Source organism: Hippocampus bargibanti, linkage group LG06 (genome assembly GCF_051943395.1).
Source record: "Hippocampus bargibanti isolate YZ-2025 linkage group LG06, ASM5194339v1, whole genome shotgun sequence".
NCBI classification, from domain to species: Eukaryota; Metazoa; Chordata; class Actinopteri; order Syngnathiformes; family Syngnathidae; genus Hippocampus; species Hippocampus bargibanti.
The window spans coordinates 25,794,657-25,811,533 of record NC_142739.1 but is presented as its reverse complement, the minus strand read 5'-3'; the positions used below and the strand labels follow the sequence as shown (position 1 = coordinate 25,811,533).

General features: G+C 38.7%; 1 protein-coding gene across 1 annotated transcript in view; it reads left to right on the top strand.

Annotated features, from left to right (window-relative positions):
- ntrk1 (neurotrophic tyrosine kinase, receptor, type 1) overlaps positions 1–15,855 on the top strand; it is a 37,604-nt gene extending 21,749 nt beyond the window's left edge. Inside the window, exons 10-17 of the mRNA XM_088998979.1 lie at positions 53–111; positions 190–292; positions 5,107–5,262; positions 5,395–5,525; positions 6,757–6,929; positions 10,938–11,178; positions 11,944–12,102; positions 14,553–15,855. Coding sequence (XP_088855105.1) covers positions 53–111; positions 190–292; positions 5,107–5,262; positions 5,395–5,525; positions 6,757–6,929; positions 10,938–11,178; positions 11,944–12,102; positions 14,553–14,738 — 1,208 coding nt within the window. The 3' untranslated portion in view covers positions 14,739–15,855. The remainder of the gene's footprint in view (positions 1–52; positions 112–189; positions 293–5,106; positions 5,263–5,394; positions 5,526–6,756; positions 6,930–10,937; positions 11,179–11,943; positions 12,103–14,552) is intronic.
- Positions 15,856–16,877: the final 1,022 nt, after the last annotated feature.

The window sequence follows — 16,877 nt, the reverse complement described above, 5'->3', positions numbered from 1 at the left end:
TCCTCTCGAAATAAAGTACAAAAATGACTGACGGCCTGCTGTCCCTGCACAGTTCCCACCAACAAATCCGTCATGGATGTGACCGAGAACCTGGAGAGTCGAGTTTTTGTGGTTTGTTATTATTTTTATGATCATGCTCATGAAAATGTGATGCACCTTTCACTCAATTGAATGAATTTTACCTGTCAGGTGTCAGTGGCTGTGGGTTTGGCTGTGTTTGCGTGCGCCTTCCTGCTCGTCACCATGTTGGTGATCAACAAATGCGGACACAACTCCAAATTCGGCATTCATCGTAAGTTGGAAAGCAAATTTCTGGGGGAAATTTTTACAACACAAGTATAGTTGTACCTCTACTTATGGATGAAATTAATAGGTTGTGGAAAAAAATGCATTTACTAGAACAGTTTGTAAGTTGAGACAGGTTTTCCATGCAAATACCCTAATCCGTTCCAAGATCCCTCAAAATTCAGACATAAATGTTTCCTGAAGCATAAAAATGCATAAAAATATTGTACGAACGCATGTTACAATTATATTATTGCGCAATAAAGAGAGTTGAGGATAATGTAACAAAAAAGAATACAGTAAATAATACAAATGATGGTTATTTAAATTTTTACTGTGTTCTCATTGTGTTTTTTGTTGTTTTTTTGCCCTCTTTAGTTCAAATTTCTTTCTTAACACGGGGCAATATTTTCCTGTTGAGGCATTTTGTAACTCGAAAATTTCTTATAAAAAGATATTCGTAAGTAGAGGTCCTACTGTATAGGGAACATTTGCCAACTATCTATCCATTATATAAACAACTTGGATGTACGTAAACATGCTATTTACTGTATGTACCATCGGTGATTTATGTCCAGATTTAATAATAATACATTTAATTTCTAAGCGCCATGTGATTTGTAGATTTTTCCAACGCAAAAAAGTACTGTATTTTCCAGTGTAAAAGGCGCACCGGAGTATAAGGCGCACCCCCAATGAATGGTGTATTTTCAAACTTTTCCCATATATAAGGCGCACGGGACTATCAGATGCACCTTCAATGAATGAAAAAATACATACAAATACAGTAAAGTCTCGTTATATCGATATTCAAGGGAGTCCGAAAAAATATCGATATAACCGGGACTATCGATATATCCGATATCGATATAACGAGACTTTACTGTATAATATATAAATGTATAAAGGTTTTCCAAATATAAGGCACGCCACATTATAAGGCGCTACAGTAGAGGCTGGGGTTACACACTACTTCTTCTACAGAGGGAAATGGAATTGGTGGCTGCTGATGGTTGTTGCAAGACCTCAACATTACTTTACATATAAGGCGCACCTGCATATGCTTCTTTTGGAGAAAATGAAGGCTTTTGGGTGCGCCTTATACACCGGCAAATATGGTAATATGTGTTTAATGTACAGGTTTTACAGCTGTAAAAATAAAATAAAATAAAAAAAATAACTAGCTTGCTAGCCAGCGAGCTAGCCCCCCAATTCCAAATCCTTCAACATGTTATTAATGGCGCTATATATACCGGAAAATACTTGATATGCCGGAAAATACATTTATTTATTCAATTTTGTGTTCATTTTTTATTTATCTGTTTGTTTATATATTTATTTACCTCTAAATGTTTATTTATTTATTTATTTATTTATTTATTTATTTATTTATTTATCTGTTTGCTCATATATTTATATGTTTGTTTATCTATTTATTTACCTCTAAATATTTATTTATGTATGTATTTATTTATTTGTCTGTTTATTTTTATTGGATTGGATTGGATATGCCTTTATTAGTCTCACAGTGGAGAAATTTACACTTCACAGCAGCAAAGTGATGAAAGGATGAAAGTAGAAAAACGAAATACATGAGCTGCTGGAAAGGCAGCCACTCTCGCGGCGCCGTCTTGAAGTCAAAAGAACAAAAAAAAAAAACTAAATAACAAATAATATGACAGCATAGAGACAATATGACAAAACAAAGACACAGAGAGACATTCATAGACACAGAGAGACATTCATTCTTCAGGACTTGCTGTACCCTCTTTGTGATGACACAGAATGATGAAACAGTTCTAGATGAAAGAGGAGAGGATCAAAGCGTCTTTCCACCAGTGGATCAGGGACATCATGGTGGAATGTGCATGTCAACTACAAGCTAAATGTTGAAAGCAAACACGCAGCTGTAGCATCCATTGACGAAAAGAGATTGTCTCACATCTCCTGTCCCCCATAAATCTGCTTCAATTCCAAGCCGCAACAGTTCCACATACGCATCGGCGCTCTGCGCTGACGCTCCTTTCTTCTTATTGCGGGTTCCTCAAGCCATGCATCCATCCAGCCGCAGACCGTCCAACGGCACTGACCTTTCCGCTAAACAAAGCGGGGCTGTGAAGATGCTGCCCATTACAGGCGCAAAAAAGCACAATGGCCCCTTTGGTGTCCAGCGATGGCAGTCGAATGGCTCCGACATTCCTCCCATTCAAAAACAGTACTGGCATATTCATGCTGCCGAAAAGGCGCACCCGCTCAGCACAGTTTCCTCCTTGATGAATGTCGTGGTCAAAAATGCTGAAAAACAATCTGTATCCGTTCCACACAATGCACAACAACACAAAGTGACAAAAGAAAACACAAAACAAGACAAAAACAACCAAAAAAAAAGCAAGGCTCATGAGAGCACTTGCTGAGGCTGCCTACTCGGGCGCCATCTTGGACTTCTAATACTATACTTACTACTACTATACTTAATACTATACTATACTTATTTATTTATATCTGTGTCTATTAATTACTTAATGTAGTTATTTCTGCATTTATGTATGCATTTGTTTGTTTGTTTATTTATTTTTGTGTGTGTTTATTTATCTCTGTATTTATTTATTTATTTATTTATTTATTTATTTATGTATCTGTTTGCTCGTATATTTATATGTTTGTTTATATATTTATTTACCTCTAAATATTTATTTATGTATGTATTTATTTATTTGTCTGTTTATTTTTATACTTATTTATTTATATCAGTGTCTATTAATTACTTAATGTAGTTATTTCTGCATTTATGTATGCATTTGTTTGTTTGTTTATTTATTTATTTTTGTGTGTGTTTATTTATTTATCTCTTTATTTATTTATTTATTTATTTATTTATTTATTTATTTATGTGTATTTATTTGATTTATTTTATTTCTATTATTTATTTATTTATTAGAAACTGGAGTTTTTGGTGAAAGCAACCTTTATTTATTTATTTATTTATTTATTTATTTCATTCATTCATTCATTTGTTTGTTTATATATTTATTTATCTCTATGCCAATCAATTAATTAATTAATGTATTTATTTCTGCATTTATGCGTTTTTGTTAGTTTATTTATTTATTTGTGTTTATTTATTTATTTATTTATCTCTGTGTATTTATTCATCTTTGTATTTATTTATGTTATATATTTTATTTAGTTTATTCATTTTATTTATTTATTTTTTTATCAGAAACTGGTGTTTATGGTGAAAGCAACCTATGCAGTAACTGCTGATGACGAAAGGAACAGAAAAAAGCTAGAATCAAACTAGCTCTCGAGATAGCCACCCAACTAGTCAATGTCATTAATGGCGCTATTTTAATATGGATAATTTTAACTGTGGGATTGAGGTAGTAAAAGGCCTTGACGGTGAAATTGATCCACGCGATTGTCAGATTGTGTAGCCAAAGTCTTGCGGCAAGAAAAGGGTGAGGCCAGACTGAGTCAAATCTGGCCGAGCTGTAAGTTAGCACAGGCTGCGCCGAGAGTGCCTTAATTACCGTAAGAGAGCAGCAAAACCTCACTTGGCTGCGGCGGCCATGCGGCGTAGGGGGCCATTAAAGATGATGGATGGATGGATGGACGGACAGATAGGCTAGATGGGCAAGCGGCTCAACCCTCGCTCGTACATTTACACTTGCGCCTAAGTGGCTGTGATTGCCTAAGTGGAGCATTCTGTGGTTTCTTTCTTTCCATCCGGCCGTTTGTCCGTCGGCTTGCGCCTGAGCTGGCTCCCTCGGCTGGATTTTGTTGATTCCATTTCAAAGTGCGTTGGACCCCGGAGGTTGTACGGCGGGACTATTTAGGCCGGGCTCGTTTGGCCTTTTAGGGGCTTCACATGAGGTTTTTTTTTTTTTTTTTTTTTTTGCTTCAGCGGCAACTCTGATTGCCGCGCTGATCACAGCCATTATTCCAACAAAACGGACGCTTTTTCAGAAAATGGTGCGCAATTGCTACGTGCTGTTGGCGCAATAATCAGCAGCACTCGGGTGGCAAAAGAAGTCGTGCTCAACAACACGAGTATGGAGAGTCGTCAAAGTAAAGTTTGGGAGAAAAATTTAAATTTTAGATCATACTTGGTCTTGGATAAACTGAAGGAAACCAAAAGAGATGAAGATTAACTCATTCATCACCAGACGATGTGCAAAAAGGTATCCACTCCAGTGCCAGGGTTTTTGTCATTTTCACTCAAATTGCAGGACCCAAAGAATATTGAATTTTAGGACGACTTAAACCAGGGGTGTCAAAGTCATTTTTTTGCCGCGGGCCACATTGTAGTTATGGTTTCCTCTCGAGGGCCGTTATGAATTTGGGGAACCCATTAGAATGTTTAAATCCCTTCAAATATTACATATAGAGCACACAGCAAATTAATGAATGAAATCTGAAGTCAAGAATAATGACTTTTATTGTGGTTGACATCCAAAAATATGAAATTTTGGCTCAGATTTTAGCAATCATCATGAAATTTAACAAGTTTGATTTGCTTTCGCGGGCCGAAAAAAATGATCTGTCGGGCCGGATTTGGCCCGCGGGCCTTGACTTTGACACCTGTTACTTAAACATTCAATACAGCGTAAGAAACCTTAGACTCTCTTTTTTTCTCAGAAAAAAAGAGTTAATTCCTAAATTATATGAGTATATGAGCTTCAAATGAGGGCAGCTGCCCAAAATACAATGCAAGAGGTGCGCCTTATACCCCAGAAAATACGGTAATTATGATTTATACTGAATACCAAAGATGTGTGATGTATTTGTACCTGCTGGATGGCTCGTGTGTGTGTGTGTCAGGTTCGTCCGTGTTGGGTACCGAGGACGACTTGGCCGTGTCGCTGCGCTTCATGAACTTGGGGAGCAGCCCGCCGTCTTCGGACGAAGATTCGGGGCTGTCCAGCTTTGTGGAGAACCCGCAGTACTTCTGTGGGATCATCAAAGACAAAGACATGTGTGAGTTCCTCCAAGTTCAATTTAAAAGGAGTCACGTTGCAAACAAACGACTTCAGGAATGTCACTTGTTCAAACAAAATTTTGACAAGCATCCTTTATTCTTGATTCCGTTTCCCCCCCCGCACCCACCAGGCGTCCAACACATCAAGCGAGCCGACATTGTGCTCAAGTGGGAGCTGGGCGAGGGTGCTTTCGGCAAAGTCTACCTGGCAGAATGCGCCAACCTCAGTCCGGATAGCGATAAAATGTTGGTCGCTATTAAGGTGAGTGGACATCTTTTTTTATCTCTTCTTCAGCCTGATAATGACACTAAATTTACAATAAGTTGTGCTCAGTGCTGCCTAGTGTGATGTGGTTACGGTGTGGTACTGCAACTGAAAATTCCAACTTTCTGTCGCGCTTTTGGGAGGTGGTGATGGCGGGTTCGGATCCCACAAAGCAGGCAGGAGGGAGCAGGAGGTTGTTTGACAAATTGCATTAAAATAAAGTCAGCAGGAACAAAATGTAAAACATCAAAATGATCTGAATGGAAAAAAATACAAAGTATCAAAAGAAGACCAAAAGTAAAAGTCCGCCAAGGTTAAACAAACACGTACACAATGCATGCTGCAACCAAGCAGCAAACAAACAATGAATCGGCACTGGATGATCGTGCCAGGTGTCCTTTAAGTGTCATTGATTTTAACGACCAGCACCTGCGAGGCTGCCGACAGGGCTGACGTCGCTACCCGCTGTTCGCCAATCTGATCGGAACGACCAGCACCTGTGCAGGTGCAGGCGGGGCCGACAGCGCCCCCCGTTGGTCGCCAACCAGATCATGACACTTTCCTGTCGACGGTAAAAAACAAATGGACGGATGGATAGCTAGATAGCTTGATAGCGAGATAGCTAGATATCTATCTATCTAGATAGATATCTATCTAGCCATCTAACTCCCTACCTTACTAGCTATCTAGCTATATAGCTATGCATCTAGCTATATAGCTAGCTAGCTACAGTATCTATCTATCTATCTATCTATCTAGTTTTCTATCTTGCTATCTAGCTATCTTGCTATCTAGTTTTCTATCTTGCTATCTAGCTATCTAGTTATCTAGCTAGATAGCTCTCTAGCTATCTAGTGTAACTAGATAGCTCTCGCTATCCATCGAGATCAGTATTTTTCAACCTTTAGGTATTAGTTAGGTAGGGAGTAGATAGCTAGCTAGATAATAATAATAATAATAATAATAATAATAATAATAATAATAATAATAATAATAATAATAATAATAATAATGCATTACATTTTAAGCGCCTTTCAAAGCTCTCAACGACACTTTACAGTCACAGACAAGCTAGATCGCTAGCTAGATGGCTAGGTACTGTAGCTAGCTAGCTAGCTACCAATATAGCTAGATAGATAGATGAAATTCAAGGTACCCGACCCCAGTCATGCCAAATATTGGCTGGTTATTGGCACCCAGTTTTAAAAAGGTTCCCGTTTGCCGTTAGACCCTGAAAGACGCCAACGAGTCAACCCGGCAGGACTTCCAGAGGGAGGCCGAGCTCCTCACGGTTCTGCAGCATCAGCACATTGTGCGTTTCTACGGCGTGTGCACAGACGGAGAGCCGCTCGCCATGGTCTTTGAGTACATGCGTCACGGCGACCTCAACCGCTTCCTTCGGTACGTCCAATTTTTCGTCTACAAACGCACACCGAAATTGTTCCCTTTAGGTTCCATATTCAGGGAATATCTTGCCGACGCAATCAACATGTCTGTATTATATAAATATTGCAGAGATAAACTTGATAAAAGTAGTCTTCACCAATAAATTGATACATGTATATAAAGCTATGGAAGTAATTAATAAAGCAGATTTCTTCATTTTAATGTCTTGTACCATTAAAAAAATGAAGTGATAAATTGATGTGAATTGAGTCCATTTATGAAAGAACCTGTAGACGTTTATTTATGTATTTATTTATTTATTGCATTCACACACGCAAATACATGCTAAAACAAGCATGTATTGAATTGTACTTCCCCCATTTGTAACTCAAAATTATGTTTGTATGTATATTTTTGCTGGCTGTTGATACACTTTGAGCAAATATGTTAAGAGGTAGCGAGGATGTTCAAAATGATTCCAAAGCTCCTTAATAACTGCCATTATTTCTGGGAGGTTGTGCGACTTTGTATAGTCTCGGCAACAAAACACAGAGACAAGAAAAAAGGCATCTTGAAACATTTGTGCTGCCTAGACTGAGGCTGAATGTAATTTTACCTTAGTTTGACAGTGGACGCACCTGAAAAAAAAAAAGAACAAAAACAAAATGGTGGCCCTGCCATTTTGTGTGTGAGTTATTGAGCCATTTTAGTGGGTCTCCTCATCATAGATTTGCCGACCAAATTGCTCAGCCTTGAAAGAAAAAGAAGGTAATAAAATACATTTTGAAAAGTCCAAAAAGAGCAGGTTCAAACCAAACAACATTTTTCGGCAATATTTAGTTATTTATTTATTAGGGTTAATTTATGGTGGGCATGCCTACTAAATTTCATGTCAGTTTTTAGGAGACTGCCTTGATGCGTCTCAGTGATTCCATAAATTAAAGAAATAAGTAAGTGAGTAAATAAATTAAAAAAAATTAATGAATAAATGAATAAATAAATAAATAAATAAATAAATAAATAAATAAATGCCGTGATCATTTTGGTTTTGGCACAGGTGTATGTCTCAGTGATTTCACACACACACGATCATGCGCACACCCACACAAATACTACTACTACTACTACTACTACTACTACTACTACTAATAATAATAATAATAATAATCGTATAATTATAATCATAGTACAGTATATAATAGTAGAGTATAATAATAGTATTATTATATATATTATATATATAGTTTTTTTATTATATATATTTATATATAATATATATATATATATTTATTTTTATATTATATTTTATTTATTATATATATTATATAGTATTATAAGTGCCTTGCATGCTGGGTCCGAGAGGACAGTAATTTCATCTGTGCTGTATGTCATGCATATTAGCATATTTGACAATAAAGCTGACTGACTTTTTTGACTTTGATTTGTATTATATACCATCTATATTATATATATATTATATAATAGTATATTAGTATTTAATATTTAACAATATTTTATATTTCTTATTATTGATGATAATAATAATAATAAAAATAAAATAATAATCATCATCATCATCATAGTACAGTATTTAATAGTCTCGGATTATAATAGTATTATTATATACATTTTTATTATATACATTTGTATTATATACCATTTATATTATATATATTATACTATATTATTATTTAATTATTAAAAATATGTTATATGTATTATTATTAATAATCTTCTTCTTCTAATAAAAATAACAATAATAATAATAATAATAATAATAATAATAATAATAATAATAATAATAATAAACAAAACCAACATGGCAGTCTTCGAAACGTTCTGAGTGAACGTTTGCACGTGGGAACATTTCCCAGAGCTGTATCATGACATTTAGCAGCATACGATTAATTAGCGATATTCGCCGCAAATTTTAAACGTTGCCCAATTAGTAGCTCATCACCTGGGAAAACCTTGGCGGGATCAGCTGGTCTTGACGCCAGGCGTCCTCTGACGCCAGGCATTTAAAAAAAAAAAATAAATACAATAAAATAAAACACCCAAAATCACATTTGGGCCCAGGGCATCCCACTATGCAGCTGCGTTCCCACCGTGCCACCTGCCCGCTAAACTAATCGTGAGCGCATTTGGGTTGGAGTCGGACGAAAGCGTGGGTGTCGCCAAATGTCGCATTATCGCCAATCAGTCGGAACAGGATGAGCTGAACACGTCATGGCCGTGTTGGGAATCATTACACTCGTTTCCATCTCCTTCATCTTTATGTAGCGGACACTGAAAATCACTTTGTAGGGATTCACAAATCAGGAATGAGTACTGTATTTTCTGTTGTGTAATGCGCACCGAAGTATAAGGCGCACCCCAAATGAATGGTGTATTTTCAAACTTTTTCCATATATGAGGCACACCTTCAATGAATGAAATACGTTTTCCAAATATAATATAAAAATCTATAAAACATTTCCAAATATAAGGTGCACTGCATTATAAGGCCCTACTGTGGAGGCCAGGGTTACACACGAAATGGAGTAGCTGTCTGCTGACAGTAGTTTCGAGACCTGTTGCGGCTTAATATGACTTCAAATATAAGGCGCACCGACATAATAATAATAATAATAATAATAATAATAATAATAATAATACATTTCATTCATAAGCGCCTTTCAAAACTCTCAAGGTCACTTGACAGTCATAGGATAAAGTTTTTCTGTGGGTGAGTAACAGCAGCAACACGCGCCAGCGTTCACTCAACCCGCAAGTAACTCAAATAGATAGAAAGCTAGCTAGCTAGCTAATAGATACAGTAATAACAATAATAACAATACATTTCATTTATAATTATTATTTATTATTAAAAACTCTCAAGGTCACTTTACATTCACAGGATACAAACGCAAATAGATAGCTACCTAGCCAGCTAAATAGCAAAAGGATAGCTAGATAGATAGCTAGCAAGTCAGCTAGACAACTAATAGATAGCTAATTGATAGCAAATAGTAGAGCCTAGCATATCAGGCGCAGGGTCATCTTTAGAAGAGAATCAAGGCTTTTGGGGGCGCCTTATACTTCGGAAAATATGGCAAATGATTCCGCATAGAGACAACGAATGGATCAACACATTTTCTCATTGGTTCAGAATTGATATCGGAACAGTCGTCACCATGCAGATGATATTTAGACCGTATGTTCTGCACTATAAGGCGCACCTACTGTAAAAGACATTTTTTTTTTCAAAAGCTGACCATGCGCCTCATAATCCGGTGCGCCTTATGTATGGGAAATGTTTTGAAATATGTCATTCATTGAAGGTGCTCCTTATAATGCGGTGCACCTTATGTATGAAAAAAGTTTATAAAAAAGTCATTCGGTGAAGGTGCGCCTTATATACCAGAAAATACGGTACTTTCAGTGTCGTCTGTGTAAGTTCTTAGTCGTACAGGAGTGGTCCATCGATGAAAAGGTTTCTTCAGCCATCATCTGTACTTCTTTGAAGGTGTCGGACGTTTCGCTACTCATCCTAAAAGCTTCGTCAGCGAACTAAAATTGTGCTGGTGGCTCTGGCCCTATATATATATCCCTAATGCTTTGTCCACGATCTTAGTTCCCTGACAAAGCTTTTTGGATGAGGACCGAAATGTCCGACACCTTCAAAGAAGTACAGATGACGGCTGAAGAGACATTTTCATCGATACTTTAAGTGCCATCTACAACTTGAGACTGGAAGGGACACAGAAAGGCAATCAAGCGCTTGAAAATGTCAATGGATCAAACACTTGTTGTCGATGTTGCCTGGCGGGTACTTATAAGACAACCGCAAGTTTTGTCACCGCTTCGACATCCAAAATTTACAGAAGGTCAACGTTACTTCATCGCAAATTTTATCCGAACTCCCGTTTCACCAAATTTACAGTACACCTTCTACATTGACAAACGTGCATATTTGGCTGCGTGTAGGTGAAACCACGGACGGTCTGGAATGTTGCTAAAAACGCTTCCGGTTTCCCGCAGGGCTCACGGTCCCGACGCTCGGATGTTGGAGGAGTCGAAGATGGCGGCGTTGGGCGAACTGACGGTGCCTCAGATGCTACACATTGCGGCCCAGATAGCGTCGGGGATGGTTTACTTAGCCTCGCTACACTTTGTACACCGAGACCTAGCCACACGCAACTGTCTGGTGGGAGAAAGCCTGGTGGTCAAAATCGGAGATTTTGGCATGTCGCGGGACATCTATAGCACCGATTATTATCGGGTGAGTAAGGCTTTGCTAAGTACGTGTTTGGTGTGGTTTAAGATTTTTGTAGTCGGACGAGGATCCGTGTTCAAATTTGGACTTGTTTTAAAATTAGCGAGGCACGATTAGCGTTGTTCAACTAAGAATGAGATTAGAATCGCTAGGTGACGGTTATTAGTGGTTTAACACAGGGGTGTCCTAGCATATACAGTAGTTCACCCCGAGCTACTTCAGAGTGATGATTTACCTTAGACGGTTGGTTCAAAATCTCAACGTTATTTTTGACTAAACTTTGACACCTGTGGTTTAGTGGGCTCTGATAAGAGTTGGGTGTTTGGATTTGAAATGAAGAGTTCGGGGTTTATGTTAAAGTTAGGATTAGCGTTAAGGTTTAGGATTAAGAGTTCCGGATCGGGAGAGTTAGTAGAATCAGATTAGCGTTGAAATTGGGATTACTCCAATGATAAGGACCAAAACAGAGTGGCGGTTAAATACAGTAAAGTCTCGTTATATCGATATTCAAGGGAGTCCGAAAAACTATCGATATAACCGGGACTATCGATATATCCGACCCTATTTGCATGTAATTTTCTCCGTGCGTGCATAGAAATAGTATCGATATAACCAGGACTATCGATATATCCGATATCGATATAACGAGACTTTACTGTACTATATCAGTGATTCTTTAGGGGCTCATTATCACCCCCGGAGTACAAACGCGGCACTGCTACAAATGCTTTCTTGACCCTCACGATGCGTTCATCATCATATTGCTTTTAGGTGGGGGGCAGAACCATGTTGCCAATCCGCTGGATGCCCCCCGAGAGCATCATGTACAGAAAGTTTACGACGGAGAGCGACATCTGGAGCTTCGGCGTGGTCCTCTGGGAGATCTTTACGTACGGCAAACAGCCTTGGTATCAGCTGTCCAACAGCGAGGTGAGTGCCGTGATCGTCACGTTAATGGCGAATCGCGAAAGTGGGTGGGGGAGGGCTGGGTCATTTGGGTATGTTTAGGAAAATCAAGCACTTAAGTACATGCCTGTTCCATTTAGACAAAGCCTGTAATGTTCTTACAATGACCATATTTGGTGCCTTTACTCTATGCTACTAAAATGGCGGCCACATCCCACAATGCAATTCAAACGTTGTGGTGCGACAATGCATTTAAGCTTCGCAGGTAGTCAGCGTAATCATGACTGTGCACAAAATGACTAAAACAGACTACAGTGATACCTCAGCTCACGAACTTAATTTGTTCCCAGAAAGTATGTGTAAGGCAAAAAGTTCATCTGCCGAATATTTATTTCCCATAAGAAACCATTCAAATGAGAATAATCCGTTCCCAGGTTCCCATAAAACATAATTTTCTACTAAATAAGCCTCAAAACTACACAAAATATACCTTATTTTATGTATAATAAATGTGCTATTGGACTGTAATGAAATAAACTGTACTGTATAATAAAGTCGTTTTATTTACCTTTGATGATTGCCGGGCCAGATTCGGCCTCCGAGCCTTGACTTTGACATCTTGGATTAACAGAATGTCCATCCCCTGTAATTTCAAAGAGAAAATCCAATGGTCATTTATTATGTCACCAGTTGTAGAAATGCTAACGTAGCTGGTCGCTAATGTTCCTTTTCAAAACAAGCCGGCATTTATATCAAGCCAATCGTTCCGTATGTTTATTTGAGTCGTGTGCGAGTGTTGCTCGTAGCTCTGCTCTTAAATCAAATCGATAATAGCGTCGTGGTGCGCAGCAGTCCCCAAGAAAAACTAGCGGAACCACCACCAGCGTCTCGCCTTTCAAGAGTAGACTGGATCGCCTTCCATTCTAATCTAATCACCTCGTGTCTCAACGACATTAATCTGGTTAATCCGCTCAACCAGGGACAGGTGAAGTGATTTTGTGAAATCAGGACCCCCCCGAGTGTGCGGAAAGAGCCGACAAACGCGAGTGGTCTCAGAAAACAAAGTGACTGAGTCCATTACTGTCGTCTTTTATGACCTTGGATACTCTCGGTCTTATTGAGCTATTACTGCAACAATGACGGACGCGCAAGCTTGGGGTTTTCAGAATCTTCGAGGACAGAGCAGAGAAGATCCCCACCAGTGACAAGATAGATAAAACAGACTACGGTCAGGATGATCCAAATGGGGTCTTCGTCAAGACCAAAAACAACCAAGCCAGAACACAAAAACAGGAAGTGGAATATGCTGCTTCTTTCCATGGCCGGTTTGGAAAAGAACTTGAAGTTTTGGGTTCAGGTTCCAGGTTTGAAGATACAGTGATACCTTGGCTTACGAACTTAATTGGTTCCCAGACAGAGTGTGTAAGGTGAAAAGTGTGTATCCCAAAAATCAATTTTCCATAGGAAACAATTAAAATGAGAATAATCCGTTCCCAGTTACAGATAAAACATAATTTTCTACTTTCTAATTTTCTAAGCCTACACAAAATATACCCTATTTTATGTATAATAAATGTGCTACGGTATGATAATTAAAGAAATAAACTGTACTATACGATAATGTCATTTTATTTACCTTTGTAATGTTCGTTGATAACTTGATGGAGTGGAGTGGCCGGTTTCATCAGCATTAAACACTTGATGAGGAACGTAACCTTCTTCTTTCACCATTTTGAGGAATGATCCCTTGTATGTGCTTTCTCTGTGATAATTTTACCCTTTTCCTCATCAATTGTGCTCTGCTAAGCTGGGTTGATAGCTTTTTGCATCAAGTGTACAAATGGCTTGTGCGGGTTGTTTGTGGAGCCTGATTGATGGGATATTTTAACCTTGCAGTCTACACTCTGCCTTTGAACTAGCAAAGTTGAAACTCTCTTGCTGTCGTCTGCCAGTCTCTTTAAAGTTTAAACCACCTCCCCTCACTGCTGTGTTCTTGACCAATCACGTGGCTTTAACCGAAGATTGGGGGCGGGGAATAGAGGACCAAACGTAGCTTGCTGCCATTTTGTTGTTAGAACGGGCTCGTTCGCGAACGACACATCACTCATTGAGGCAGCTCCGTGTGTATCCCGAAAAAAGTTCGTATGCCAAGGTAAAATTTTCATAAATTTAACGTTCATCAACCGAAAGGTTCGTAAGCCAAGGGGTTCGTAAACCGAGGTATCACTGTAGGGTCTTAGGTTTAGGGTGTTGCCTAAGAAGTCTGTTGTAAGTACGATCCAAGACGTATACAGATGTATTTCAAGTGATGGGAAGGGTTTACATTGAGGGACAGATTTTGACATTTTGGTTTCACATAGGTTTCAAGATGGCGTCTGAAGAGGCGGTTTGAACTTAGTCTCGTGTCAGGTTTTCAAAAGAAAATCCGCTGAAAGTAGCTAACGTATGCCAATGTTCTACACTGCCCCCCGCAGGCCATCGAGTGCATCACGCAGGGCCGCGAACTGGAGCGTCCCCGCACGTGTCCAAAACAGGTTTACTTGCTGATGCGAGGCTGCTGGCAGCGAGAACCTCAACAGAGAACGCTGATCAAGGACATCCACGCGCGCCTTCTCGCCCTCGTCAAGAACCTGCCCGTCTACCTCCACATCTTGGCTTAAAGGACAACCGACACTATTTTTATGTTTCCTAACTGACGTCAGAAAAACGTTTTATAGCATCTAAAATACCCAAAACACGCAGGCTAATATTTTTAGTCAAATGCAAAACACCAATAAAAATGAGTTAAAGTCTACCAAAAGTACTTCAAAATGACCTCGGAGATGCCAAGTTTCAGAAGGTCCCGCCCCCTTGTTCGTGACGTCACGTCAAGACGTCTTGCCTTGCTCTAGAATCAAAATAATGGCTTCAGATTCGGAGAAGATGCTTTTTTGTTACTCATCCAGTTATGAATATGATTCAAATAGTTCTGAAGAGGAAAGCATAAATGTTTGCAATCGATTAAAGAAGTCCTCCCGTATCAATTCGTGCTGTCAGGATTCCAATGTAGCGTCCCTGAAAATGCACAAGATGGCGCCCAAGCTCCGTTGGAAATGGACTGATTTGTCTGCTGGGAATTTGTGTCAACTAGTATCAAATAGTAGTCTTACAGTCTGCTCAGTAGAAGTCATTTGAAGTGATTTTACAAATTATGGACACAAGTTGTCCATTGGCGTCGGTTGTCCTTTAAATAATTCCGCACCCCAGGAATGCCGAATTTACTAGTATTATTTTGTTTCCCCTTAACAAATACCACTTTTGGCCTACAAGTGTACATTCATACGAAACGACAATCCTGCACTACGAACAACAAGTGGGACCAAAATGACCACTCGTAGTTTAGCCGTACTAGTACCATGTTATCATTTTATTCATATGCCAAATTTATACTCGTATACGAGTGTGCAGAGATGGCATACAGATGAACGTCACTGTGACACTTTTCAAAATAAGAGTAGTTCGTTGGAATGGAGTAACAATAGTGACACGATGCTGCCAATCCACAAAAACAATCCAATGTTAAGACTTTCAAAATAAAAGTCGTTCCGTTGCCTGCTGATTATGCTGTGGAGTCAATAGTACGACTGAGGGTTAAAAAAATAATTTCAAAATATAAACTGTACAAAGTGTAAATAGTGAGACATCCATTCACTGTACGACCGTGTTTACACTGAGACAAATGCTGTCGCTGTCCATGTTGTGTGCTATTGCTTCTCAATAAAGTTGATTGTAAAAATACATTCAGAGATTGGTTACTATTGTTGAGTTAATGGTTTCACTTGAATGAGTTTAACTCATGTAAAAACGTAATTGATATTTAGAAGTGTAGCCCTTTAGTGCTATGAACAATTTTAACGTGACGCATATGTGTGTGTGTGTGTGTGGGGGGGGGGGGGGGGGGATTCCTTACCTGACTCAAGCCTGTGCCGTTTCAGAGCCATTTAAGTCTTGCTTGGTAAATTAAACTCAAGAACCTCTCCGGAGGTTTCGCCATATTGTTCCACCCGTGAACGTCATGTTTTTTTTTGTGTGTGTGCTCGTTTATTTGAAACAAAACGAAGGCACACTCGTTCTTCTTCGTTGGTGATCGGCGGAGATCTCGATCTTCCATGCGCGACCTTTAAAATGACGTTTACTTCCGTGTCAATTTTAAGACATTCCGAATTATTTACCACGTTAGATTTCATTGGCTTTTCCGAAAATTTTGTATTTTTATTTAGAAATAACAACGTTCAAAAATTGATATTATCTAACTGTTCAAACAGAGCCTTTTGGAGGGACTTTTTGTACTCGCCTACCCTCTGCTGTTCATTCTTCGCACTGCAGGCTTAATCCAAAGGGAAGGAAAACGACCTTTTTTTTAAAGTAGCATTTATTACATAAATCTCGCGGAACAATGACAAAGCACACATGAGTATTTACACATTTAAAACATAAAAAACATCCTTTTAATTTTTTGCTAGTTCTTTCCAGTCAAACATACCCTCGATGACATATTAATTATATTTCGGACGAAAATGCATAACAGAGTTAACAGTGATCCATTCGGGAGTATTGGCACTAAATATATCCAACGTGTGGAACAACAACAATAATATTAATGAACAACAGTGTGGGTGGGATGGAGTGTGCGTACTTTCAGATTTTATTTTGAAAAGTTTTTTTTTAACCACGCTCGAGTCGCACAATAAACAGAAGAAAAACAGGTTTGTATTTTAAACATCTCCACTGTTTGCATAAGTTCGATGTAGAATGTTCCA